General features: G+C 41.3%; 1 protein-coding gene across 19 annotated transcripts in view; it reads left to right on the forward strand.

Annotated features, from left to right (window-relative positions):
• Positions 1–12,375, forward strand: part of DEPDC5 (DEP domain containing 5, GATOR1 subcomplex subunit) — a 124,971-nt gene that overhangs the window by 39,398 nt on the left and 73,198 nt on the right. For all 19 annotated transcript variants that reach the window (XM_025985885.2, XM_072723305.1, XM_072723304.1 and 16 more), the window contains exons 18-21: positions 4,332–4,401; positions 7,006–7,042; positions 7,776–7,896; positions 11,057–11,277. In XM_025985885.2, the coding sequence (XP_025841670.2) occupies positions 4,332–4,401; positions 7,006–7,042; positions 7,776–7,896; positions 11,057–11,277 (449 nt within the window). The remainder of the gene's footprint in view (positions 1–4,331; positions 4,402–7,005; positions 7,043–7,775; positions 7,897–11,056; positions 11,278–12,375) is intronic.

The raw sequence follows: 12,375 nt of genomic DNA on the forward strand, positions 1-12,375 counted from the left end.
TGGTATCTCTTGTGCTTTTGTCAGTGCCACTGCTTTATCCCATCCTCATCTTTTTTAATAACTGCGATAATCTTATTAGTATGTCTGCTTCTGATCTCTCTTTCAGTCCATCCTTTAGACCAGGGTTTCTCAACCTGGACACTACTGCCCTGTGCATTGTAGGATGTTGAGCAGCATCCCTGACATCCACCCACTAAAAGCCAATAGCACTCACTCCAGGGTGATGACCAAAGTGTCTGCAGGAACTGTGGCTAAGTGAATTTTCCTATCAGAAAGCCTGGAGGGATTTAAAAGATTTCTTGGAAATTTGCTGGTAGAGCTCATAACCTCCTGGAAACTAACTGTGAGAACTAGATATTCTCAAACCTGCCAAAAGTGAAAAGCCTTGAGCTATTTCTTCTTTATAACGTTTTATGATTTTTATTTTTTTTAATTTTAGTTTTTAAAAGATTTTTATTTATTTGAGAGAGAGTAAGAGCAAGAGAGATCACAGAGGGAGAATGAGAAGCAGACCTACCACTGAGCAGGGAGCCTGGTGCAGGGTTCAATCCCAGGATCCTGAGATCATGACCTGAGCTGAAGGCAGACGCTAAATGGACTGAGCCACCTAGGCACCCCTGTTTTATGATTTTTAAAAATGCCTTTAGGCTTATGGAAAATGCAGTTGAAACCATTGGAAACTGGGGAGGAAAATCATTTAGACTTAAAAACAAAAAATAAAAAAATAAAAAATACAAAGTGTGTGCTGCATTGCCACATGCCTCCTAAGTGGCAGGATCCTCCCTTACCCCTACATTGAGAATCAGTTTTTTAGACCATGGTTTTCTTCTTTCCTTTCTAATTTTTTTCTTAAGCAACAGCCACCCTTGCCCCCTCCTTTTTTAGGTAAAAGTCTTACTTTTTTTTTTTTTTAAAAGATTTTATGTATTTATTCATGATAGACAACAGAGAGAAAGAGAGGCAGAGACACAAGCAGAGGGAGAAGCAGGCTCTTCACAGGGAGCCTGACTTGGGACTCGATCCCGGGTCTCCAGGGTCACACCCTAGGCTGAAGGTGGCACTAAACCTCTGAGCCACCCAGGCGTCCCAAGTAAAAGTCTTACTTGCAACCAAATATATAGTAGTGAAAAAGTCTTAGTGTTCCTCTGTGTCCTCAGTAGGCCCGGATATGGCACCAAGGGACCCTGGAGGTCTGGGACCAGTGTCTGTCAACCACTGCCATACCTGGTTACCAGAGTCATTTTATGAAAACTAAATCCTGTTGTTCTTTTTCTCTGATTCCTCCTGCTGGCTTGATGAAGACTAAAGTTTTTGATACCCGAGGCCTCCTCTCCCACCTCTTGCCTTCTTTTATTCTGTATAGCAGATGTACACATCTCACTCTTCTGAGCCTTTCTGCCTAGAGGGCCTCTCCACCTGCCCTCTTCTTCACAAATGCCCGTTATCCTCTAAGACCTGGCCCCGACATCTCTTTTGTGAGTCCTTCCTGTGCTGTCCTGGGTAGCCAATAGCCACTTTCTTGTTAGTGCTTCTAGAACATTCTGCCCTACTCTGGGTTGTCTGTTTTAAGCTGACACTCCATGAGGGGCAGATGATCGCTGGCTCATGCACTAAGCTTAAAAAGAATCTTCCGTTTTGTTTTCTATTTAGTTGTAAATATTTTCTAGAGACCAGCTTGAAAATTCATCACAGATGTTGATTTCAGCCTTGAGGTTTTTCCTTTATCTTTGTTATGGGCCATAGTGTCCTCGTGTGGTGGTTGCTGCCGGTCAGCTGTAATCGTTCATAGGTGAAGAACCAACAAGGAACAGTGGCCTGGCCAGCTGTGTAAGGTCACCCAGTACTCCTGTTCTGAGTATGCCTCTCTCAGGGAGCCCAGTGACAGACTCTCAGGCTGGTCATCCGTGTTATTCCGTTATGTGCATGTATATGTGACTCTTCAGTGATGCTCAGTTTTTTATGTTGTCATTGCATTGCTTGACGAAGTCACTTTAAGAAAAAGTGCCTGCTTCCTAAGACGATGCCTTCAGGATCTTCTTTATCTTGTATTTTTGTTACTTACTATCATTTCAAAAACTTGATTCAAGTAAAATAATACTTTGAACTTTTTTGTTTTCACTTAATTCAGAGCACAGTGTATCTTCTTTTTTGTCAGCTCTCTAATTAGTTTTGGATTTGTAATCTTTGAATAGACATTCAGATGCTTTGGCACATAAGAAAATAGCTACTGTTTAATTATACACCATATTTCGGGGTTTTATGTTTAGGAAATAATGAAAGGACAGAGTAGCTGTAGCACACAAAAATTATATATGAATTTAAGCACTGTAATTTCCTCAGATTTTAATTAATAATAACTTGAAGGTTTCCTGATTCATCACTTTATTTTTCATACCAAATTGGCTCTCTGATGGCATTTAAGATGGACAATAGATTCACACAGGTGGCTTCAGAATCTGAGAGCTGGGATGGCCTGAGGTCTGCTTTTCACTTCTCAGTGTGAGCCTTGTTTGCTTGAGCCACTCAGGGACAGGAGCAAAGAGGGCTCATGGCCTGAGATACATGGCTCCTCATAGGGGCCATTGTTCTCATCCTGTCCTCAAGCTTCTTCAGAAGCCTCTCACAAGGCAGAGAGCTTACCTGAAGCATAATCAAATTGTCTTCATTGAAAAATTATCACTCTCAACGTATTATTGGCTAGTAATGAAAATAGATACAAAAAAGTAAATTAATAGAAGATACGTAAGAGTTCTAAAACTGGAATGTGGGGGATATCACAGATGATACCTGGAGTCTGTTGTAGAGATCATAAAGACCCTCCAATCACAGAGTATAGGTGAGGAACCTGAGTCCCAGAGAGATAAAGTGGCTTGCAAGAGTTGGACAGTGAGTTTGGGATGACTGGGTGGCTCAGTGGTTGGGCGCCTGCCTTTGGCTCAGGTCGTGATCCCAGGAAACGGGATCTAGTCTCGCATCAGGCTCCCAGTGAGGAGCCTGCTTCCTCCTCTGCCTGTGTCTCTGCCTCTCTCAATCTGTATCTCTCATGAATAAATAAATATATCTTAAAAAAAAAAGAGTTGGACAACAAGTTCATGGCAAAGCTGATGCTCTTGGTTTAAACCATTTGAAATTGTGGTAGTAGACTGATTTTGACCTTCAAACAGCAACTTCATGTAGATAAATCTAATAGAAACCCATTCTTCTGGCTAACATCATTTTACCACTCAGATCTTTTTATTTTTATTTATTTATATATTTTTTCAAATTTTTATTTAAATTCTAGTTAGTTAACATATAGTGTAATATTGGTTTCTGGAGTAGAATTTAATGATTCATCACTTCTACTTACGTCTTTCTTTCACATCTTTCTTCTCTACGTGGCGGTTTCCTTGGTACCACTCTTAGGGGTCAAGTGCCAGGGGCTGGTTGGACTCCAGGCCTGATTGCAGTTAATATTCTTATGAACATAAAGTGTTGGTTACTAGGATTGCCCTACAGTCTACTGGTTAGCTATAGATACTGTTTTTGTTTTTGTTTTTTTATGATCAGAGTTATGATGGAAGGTGTGGATTGGTTAGTATTCAAAACATCTTTCTCGTAAATTAATTATAGATAAAAGAGAATACAGAGACATGCCTGAGAAATGGAAAAGACTGTACAGCCTCTATTTTACATTCATTCAGTATATCCAGGGCCAAATCGGGTTTCCCAATTTTCTTGTGTGCCTGACATTACTGCATTAAGATACGATTTTCAAAGGGATAGGAATTTGATGGTTTGATTTCTTCCTTCCTTCCTTCCTTCCTTCCTTCCTTCCTTCCTTCCTTCCTTCCTTCCAGTAGGTTCCATGGCCAGTGTGGAACCCAGTATGGGGCTTGAACTCACAACCTGAGATTGAGACTTGAGCTGAGATCAAGAGTCAGATGCTCAATTGACTGAGCCACCCACACACCCCATCTTTTCTTGAGACCACTTTTTTCTTTCCTTGCCTGAGCTATTCTTGCTTACCAAATGCTCTTCAACCCATGACTGAAAAGGATCAAGATGCAAAAGTATAATGTGAATAGAATTAATCCCTGCCACAAGGAGGAAATTCTCATCCAGTTAGGAATCAGGGCTAGTGTGAAACAGTTTATGGAAAATAAAAGAACAGTGATTAAAACTGTATTTAATGTTTTATGGTAATTACAGAACAAGTTAGAATCAGAGGAATCAGTGAAGCCTGAGATATAGGCAGTTACAAGAGGGCTAATCCACAGCTGGGGTTTTAACTGTGTCTTGAAGTTTAAAATGAAAGGGGGTTAGATTAATGACCCTTTTTTCTTTCACAGTTTCTATACGTCCAAAAGTCAGCTCTTTTGTAACAGTTTCACCCCACGAATAAAACTGGCGGGAAAGAAGGTAGGTGTCACCAATCTACAGAGCCTTCAGAGACTGTCACACACCAATATGGTTATTTTAATCCTGAGATATGCCCTTCTCCCCCATGGTCTTGAGTAAGTTTAAGAAATTTGACTTAGAACTTAATGATTTTCCACATTAGATACATCAATAATAAGGCAAACCTCAGACTTATGATGTGACTCATTGATTCAAATACTGGGACCTCTCAGATACCTTTGGGGTCAAAGACATGGGCATGCATTACAGCTAAGGGGAAATAATGATGAAAAGAGCAAATCTTAGTAGTAATTAAAGAATTGCAAATTCAAACAAGAATAGAGATTATTGGGGCACCTGGGTGGCTCAGTGGTTGAGCATCTATCTGCCTTTGGTTCAGGTTGTGATCCCAGGGTCCTGAGATTGAGTCCCATGTTGGGCTCCTTGCGGGCAGCTTGCTTCTCCCTCTGCCTGTATCTCTCCCTCTTTCTGTGTCTCTTATGAATAAATAAATAAAATCTTTAAAAAAAGAATAGAGGTTATTATTATTATTATTTAAAGATTTTATTTATTCATGAGAGACACAAAGAGGGAGGCAGAGACATAGGCAGAGGGAAAAGCAGGCTCCTTGCAGGGACCCCAATATGGAACTTGAATCCTGGACCTGGGATCACGCCCTAAGCCAAAGGCAGATGCTCAACTGCTGAGCCACTGAAGCATCCCGAATAGAGATTATTTTTTGCTCACCAAATGGGCTTATTTTATTTTACTTTATTTTTTAAAGGTTTTTATTTTTAAGTAATTGCTATACCCAAAGTGGGGCTTGAACTTACAACAGTGAGATCAAGATTCGCATGCTCTACTGACTGAGCCAGCCAGGCACTCCTGCATACCAATTAGGCTTAAAATAATTCTACCAAGTCCTGGAAAAAGTGGTTACATTGGGGCTTGAGTACCTGGTTGATATACCATACTTGTGAAAAGCAGTTCAGCCATGTATATGAAAAGCAGTGCAAATGTTCTTGCCACTTGATCAGATAATTCCATTTTTGACTGTGTGGTCTAAGTAAAAACTTGAGGATATTGAATGGGAATAAGGTCTTGGTTCAGTACTATTTATAATAGTGAGAAGTTGAAAATAAAAGGGAAACCACTAAATAAACCATGAGCTATCCACTCAATGGAATATATTCACAGCCAATAAAAATGCCAGTTTTAAGAACTTTAAAAGGTGTTTTTTAATAAAATTATTGCAATTTTTTAAAAGGTTTTATTTATTTATTCATGAGAGACACAGAGAAAGAGGCAGGGACACAGGCCGAGGGATAAGCAGGCTCTCTGCAGGGAGCCTGATGTGGGACTTAATCCTAGCACTCTGGGATCACACCCTGAGCTGAAGGCAGACACTCAACCATTGAGCCACCGAGGTATCCCTAAAGGGTGTTTTTGATGTCGTATGAAGAGAAAAAGAGACTTAGGTATACAGGTGGCATAGCAGGGTGTTCTCACCTATCTACCTGTTTCTACCAGAGCTGAACTCTGAAAGGTGTCCCATTGTGGCTATGTATCAGGACAATTTCTTCCTTTTTTGGGGGGTGAAGGGTTAATTTTACTCTTTTAATAAGGAAAATGTTAATTTTGAGGAATATGAGGACTCCTAAAATAAGCCATGGCTAATAGTAAAGTGCTAGAAGAGGCTCTGCCCAGAAAGGGCACCTCCTGCCCTCAGAGGTCTTATGCTTTCATCACAACCCTTCAGGGCAAAATGGGACACAGAGGAACTTTTCTGCAACATGATTATTTTATCTCTTTTTTAAAGATTTATTTATTAGAAAGCATGCCTGTGTGCATGAGAGCAGTGGGAGGGGCAGAGAGCAAGGGAGAGAGAGAATCTCCAGCAGATTCCCCACTAAGCATGGAGCCCAATGCAGGGCTTGATCTTACAACCCTGAGATTATAATCTGAGCTGAAATCAAGAGTTGGATGCTTAAACAACTGACCCACCCAGGTGCCCTTGCAACATGATCATTTTAAAGAAGAAAGAATGAGTATTGTTATGAAAAGTTTAAAGGGTCTTGAGAAAGATTTCTTTGGAAAGAAAGAAAAGCTCTTTCCATTTTCTCTCTACCTCTGTATGGCATTTCAGCAAATTGTGTGATTTACCAAATGCTGACCTCTTGCAGGTGTAGGCAGACCAGTGAGAGTACCGTGCTCAATGGGAGAAGTGTGCATGCAGGGTTTGGGGTCAGGTGGAAGCTAGCCATGGTAGGACACACACACCAGTGACTGACCAAGAGCATGAAGGACTGGGCTTGGATTTTGCCTCTGCCACCTGGTAACTGTGTGACTTCAAGCAAGTCCCCTTTTCTCTCTAGAATTGAATATCCTCTCCTGTGAGGTGGGGTACATGCCCCCATTGGATAAGAGTTTTGAGGGTGAACAAGGTATGAGGTGGGCCTAGTAGGGCCCAACACAGAGGTAGATGGGTCTCAAGTGTTCCCTCCTTTACAGTGAGGGGGAGGGCCTGCTCTCTGTCCTGGGGAGCATCCACCTACATATTGTGCCTTGTGATAAGTTCTATTCTGGCAGAGGAGGGAGTGATTAATTATCTATTTAATTTTACAGCCTGCCTCTGAGAAAGCAAAAAATGGCCGTGATACATGTGAGTATTTTTGAGACCTCCTTTCCTTACTTTTAGAAAGTCTGCTAAGTCATGGCAACAAGATTATGGGTGTTGCATAAGTAGTTCACAGTCAAGTTGGATACTTGAGTTGCCTTTGGAAGGTCCCTTAACCACTATGTATTTTTTTGTCCTGTCAGCTGCAAAATGGATGGTGACAAACCTTGTTTTTCCTTTCAATAGGTCAGTTGTAGGGATTGAGTAGAAAGTTTTAAAGTACTAGCCATACTACATATTAGAATGATCTTTTTAAGTGGGGATCACATAAGAATGAAAAACTATCAAAACTTTTCCCTTTATTTAGTGCTATACTATTTTTTAAAGATTTTTTATTTATTTTGAGAGAGAGAGAGAGAGCAAGCGAGCAGGGGGAGGGGCAGTGGGAAAGGGAGAGACCATCTAAAGTAGACTCCATGCTAAGCATGAAGCCCAGTGTGGGGCTTGATCTCACAACTGTGAGATCATGAGCTAAGCCCAAATCAAGAGTCAGATGCTTAACTAACTGAGCCACCCAAGCGCCCCTAGTGCTATACTATTTTCTGTATAACTTTGGCATGTAAATCATTTACACATCAGATGAATGAGTTATTATCCCACTTTTCTTGGTGGGACATGATAGGGATCATCTGTGCCTTATGGATTTTGATGAAGGGCCTCTGAAAGTATCTGGTTGAAATGTGTTTTAATGAGAATTCATGTGATTTATGCATTTCAGCTCTCGGGACTCCAAAAGAATCTGAGAACGCCCTTCCCATCCAAGTAGATTATGATGCCTATGATGCCCAAGTGTTCAGGCTGCCAGGCCCATCCCGGGCTCAGCGCCTCGCCACCTGCAGGTTTTTGCCACATTCACTTTGGGGTGGATATAAAAATTGCTTGGGATAAATCTGAGGGCCTGTAGGGACTTTCATGACAGCAACCTAAAAAATGTCTTTAATTAAAATTAGCCAGAGGAAAGCTATACCATATAAATCATTGGGGATTCTGTTTCCAGGTTCTCTGGCCCACCCATTTTCTTAGTTATATTTACAAGAAGTATTATTCCCAGATAAGGAGAATGTTCTGCTTTTTCTTTTTTGTTCTGCTTTGTTTTGTTTTCTGCTTTTTCTAACCAAGATGGACAGGACAAGTCACAGATTTTAGAATCTTCTCACTGGGCTGCCACTAATATGTATAGAATTCTAGGGCCCACAGTTTCTTTTGGATTTTTTATTCCCAGAGAACAAGAAACTTTTTTCTTTCTTTCTTTCTTTCTTTCTTTCTTTCTTTCTTTCTTTCTTTCTTTCTCACTCCTTCCCTCCCTCCCTTTCTCCCTATCTATATTAAAGATTTTATTTATTTATTCATGAGACACAGAGAGAGAGAGAGACAGAGGGGAGAAGCAGGCTCCCTGCAAGGAGCCTGATATGGCACTTGATCCTGGATCCTGGGATCATGCCCAAAGGCAGTCGCTCAACTGCTGAGCCACTCAGGCATCCCAAGACTTTTCTTTCTTTACTGGCGTTTCAAATTCACTACATGGTATTTTGGTCATACAATCGTCTTTAATTGTGATATAGTGAGATTTACCAATATATTCATTTCTGATCTTATGTAAAAAAAAGACATCCTTAACCCAGGGCTTCCCTCCTCTGGTGGACCAAATACCATGAATCTATTTTCCAGATTTCTTAAATATGCAAGTTTATTTAAGCATGAGTGATTGGAAGAATATTCATCCCTTCATGTTGACAAATGAGCTTATAGTAGCCACATGATTGTCTTCTGTCCTTTTTCCTCATCCCATCCTAAGATGAAAACATAGAGCACGCAGACAAAGCATTTCCTAAATGTTGGGAACATTTAGGGCCGTTGACTATAGCTCTCCCACACGTAAATGCTGCTTAGAGGCTCAGTAGTGCTTTCTTTTTGAGTATTTAATAATGCTTTCATGGTTCAAGATCCTTAGTTTTCTTTTTTTAAAGATTTTATTTATTTATTCATGAGAGATAGAGAGGCAGAGACATAGGCAGAGGGAGAAGCAGGCTCCTTGTGGGGAGGCTGATGCGAGACTTGATCCCAGGACCCCAGGATCATGCCCTGAGCCAAAGGCAGACGCTCAACCACTGAGACACGAGTACCCTGATTTTCTTTATTCTCTCTCTCTCTCTCTCTCTCTCTTTTTTTTTTTAAGATTTTATTTATTTATTCATGAGAGACACACACACAGAGAGAGAGAGAGAGGCAGAGACACAGGCAGAGGGAGAAGCCGGCTTCCTGCAAGGAGCCTGATGTGGGACTTGATCCCGGATCCCGGGATCATGCCCTGAGCGGAATGGCAGACGCTCAACTGCTGAGCCACCCAGGCGTCCCTGATTTTCTTTATTCTAATCAAAAATGGCAAGACCCGGTATTTCAGAGACCTAGGTTACGTGTTCCCTGAGGGAGCAGACCATATTTTAAACCGTGCTTTGCCCTCTGCATAGGACTGAGCATACACTGGTGTCCAAATAATCACTGTTGCAATAATGTACATGCAGTCAGCCCAGGGATCTATTTTTAAGGCTGTTTAAACTCTGATTTAAGACAAAATCCTTCCAGGTGGGAAGAGAACAGCTCTGATGCCAGAGGGGAAGCCCTATCTGTAGTTACTAACTTTTCTATTCTGAATTTTTGTCTCCCCATGGGGCTTCTCCCCTTTTAATCCTTTCTTTTTACTGCTTCCAGAGGTTTCCCCTTTAGGGAGTTTTATGTTTTAATAAAGGTATACTGTTTTTTAAACCTTTATTAAGGAAATGTTCAGACATGCTCAAATAGAGTAGTGAAGAATGATCATGTCTTCTCAGTCTAATTTTATTACTTCCCACATTTTACATTTTGCTGGAGTATTCTAAAACAAATCCCTTTTTTTAAACCTGTAAATATTATACTATATGTCTCTAACATAAGTTTTTTTTTAATATTTTATTTATTTGAGAGAGAGCATGAGAGAGAGCCTAAATGAGGGGAGAGACAGAGGCAGTGGGAAAGGGAGAGGGAGACTCTTCACTGAGCAGGGAGCCTGACACGGGACTCGATCCCAGGACCCTCGGTTCATGACCTAATAAGTCAATGGTAGATGCTTCACTGACTGAGCTACCTAGGCACCCCAAGGATTTTTTTTTTAAGATTTTATTTATTTATTTGACAGAGAGATAGAACACAAGCAGGGGCAGCAGCAGGCAGAGGGAGAGGGAGAAGTAGACTCCTCACTGAGCAGAGAGCCCGATGTGGGGCTCCATCTGAGGACTCCGGGATCATGACCTGAAGCTAACGCAGACTGTTAACCAACGAGCCACCCAGGCACCCTCTAACAAATAAGAATGAAAAATGAATTTCCACAAGTACCACAATTAACAGTAATTCTTTAATATCTTCTAATAGCCAGTCTGTATTCAGATTTCCCAGTGGTTTCAAAAATGAGTTTTTACAGTTGGTTGATTTGGGATCTAAAAAAGATGGAGACATTGTATTTGGAATGGCTTTTTTCTGTGACAGTAGATTGCATCACTTTCTTCATTTGGCTGATTGTTGTGTCATAATGTTTAACTTGTGCTCTCTTCTCTGGATTTCCTGTAAGCTAGCAATTACCTCCAGAGGCTTGATTAGATTTAGGCTCAGTTTTTCGTGTAGGAAGACTCCAAAGGTGGCACTGTGTACTTTTTCTTGCATTGTATCATATCTTGTTCATTTGCCCCATTTTCAGTGATATGAGATGGATTGGTGGGATCAAGTAGGGTCAGATTGGAGCAGTCACTGCTTTATAGCTATGACCATGGGACTTGGGCCATTTGAGAACTGTCAGTTCTGACACTGTCTCAAGCTGGTCAGGGCAGAATTCCCACTCATAGATCACAATGGGGCATTTTTGGTATTGATTTCCCAAGCAGCTTGGACTGGGGATGGGTTTTGGTGTTTTAGTTCTAGGTGGGGCAGCATCACTTGCTTGTTGGTAACTCATTGCCTCTCACCTGTCAGGTCTGTGCGAGAGCGGGACAGTCACAATCGAAAGAGTGCCAGCTCCTGTGATGTCTCATCCAGCCCTTCCCTGCCCAGCCGTGCACTGCCCACTGAAGAAGTGAGGAGCCAGGCTTCTGACGACAGCTCCCTGGGCAGGAGTGCCAATATCCTGATGATCCCACACCCCCACCTGCACCAGTATGAAGTCAGCAGTTCCTTGGGCTATACCAGCACTCGAGGTCAGAGAGCCAAAGTATGAGCGTAGCTGGGGACTGGAATATTGTAAGGCCGTACATTCTATAGGCCTCTTGTTTACTGTTTCTCTGTTGGGGACAGCTCCCTTCCTGTAGCAGGGGATGGGGGGATGGTGTGGGGTGTAAGTCCCACATCTTAATTATTTAATTATTTCCATGCCAATGCAATGAGAATAAGTCACCTGAGCTGTATGTATGTGCCTTTAGCACCTTTCTCCCCCTCACTATAACTGTATACCTTTCCTTATGTTAATGTAGAGTTCTTAGGCCTAGAGTCAAAGGTGTTTGCTTATTTCCTTATCATTTCATTTGTGCCATCCCTAAAAACAGCCTCAGTCCCATATTCCACTTTTAAGATTTCTCCTTACAGTTACCTTACCTACTAACCTTGCTTGCACTATAAGGAGCACAGGTGCTGCTTTTTCTGTATCTTATCCTGCCATGCAGCAGCACCTGCAGCTGGAGTCTACAGACCCCTACTGAGTTTTTAAAATACTTTTTATTTTGAAATAATTATAAATTCATGGGAAGCTGTTATCAGACACGTGCACACACACAGGGAAGTCTATGTACCTTTCATTCATTTTCCCCATGGTGACATGTTGTGTAACTATAGACAACATCAAACCCAGAAACGGACATTGGTACAAACCATTCAAATTCACAAGCTTATTCAGATTTCACCAGTGTTACCTGTACTCATTTATTTATGTGTATTTCTATGCATTTGTTTGTTTGTTTTTAAGTAAGCACCATACCCAACGTGGATCTTGAACTCATGACTCCGAGATCAAGTCATATGCTCTACCAATTGAGTCAGCCAGGTGTCCCTATGCAGTTTTATTACATGTGTGTAGATTTATTTATTCATGATTATCACGATAATTAAGTTACCAAACTATTCCATCACCACAAGGCTCTCTTGTGCTACCCCTTTATAGCTACACACTCTCACTAATCTCCTTCTCTATAATTTTGTTAATTTCAAGGATATTATCTAAATGGAACCATACCCCTTCTGACTTTTGATCACTGACTTAGGAATGTTGTATACACCCAGCTGCCACCTCTTGCCCTCCTGGA

Source organism: Vulpes vulpes, chromosome 10 (genome assembly GCF_048418805.1).
Source record: "Vulpes vulpes isolate BD-2025 chromosome 10, VulVul3, whole genome shotgun sequence".
Taxonomy (NCBI): domain Eukaryota; kingdom Metazoa; phylum Chordata; class Mammalia; order Carnivora; family Canidae; genus Vulpes; species Vulpes vulpes.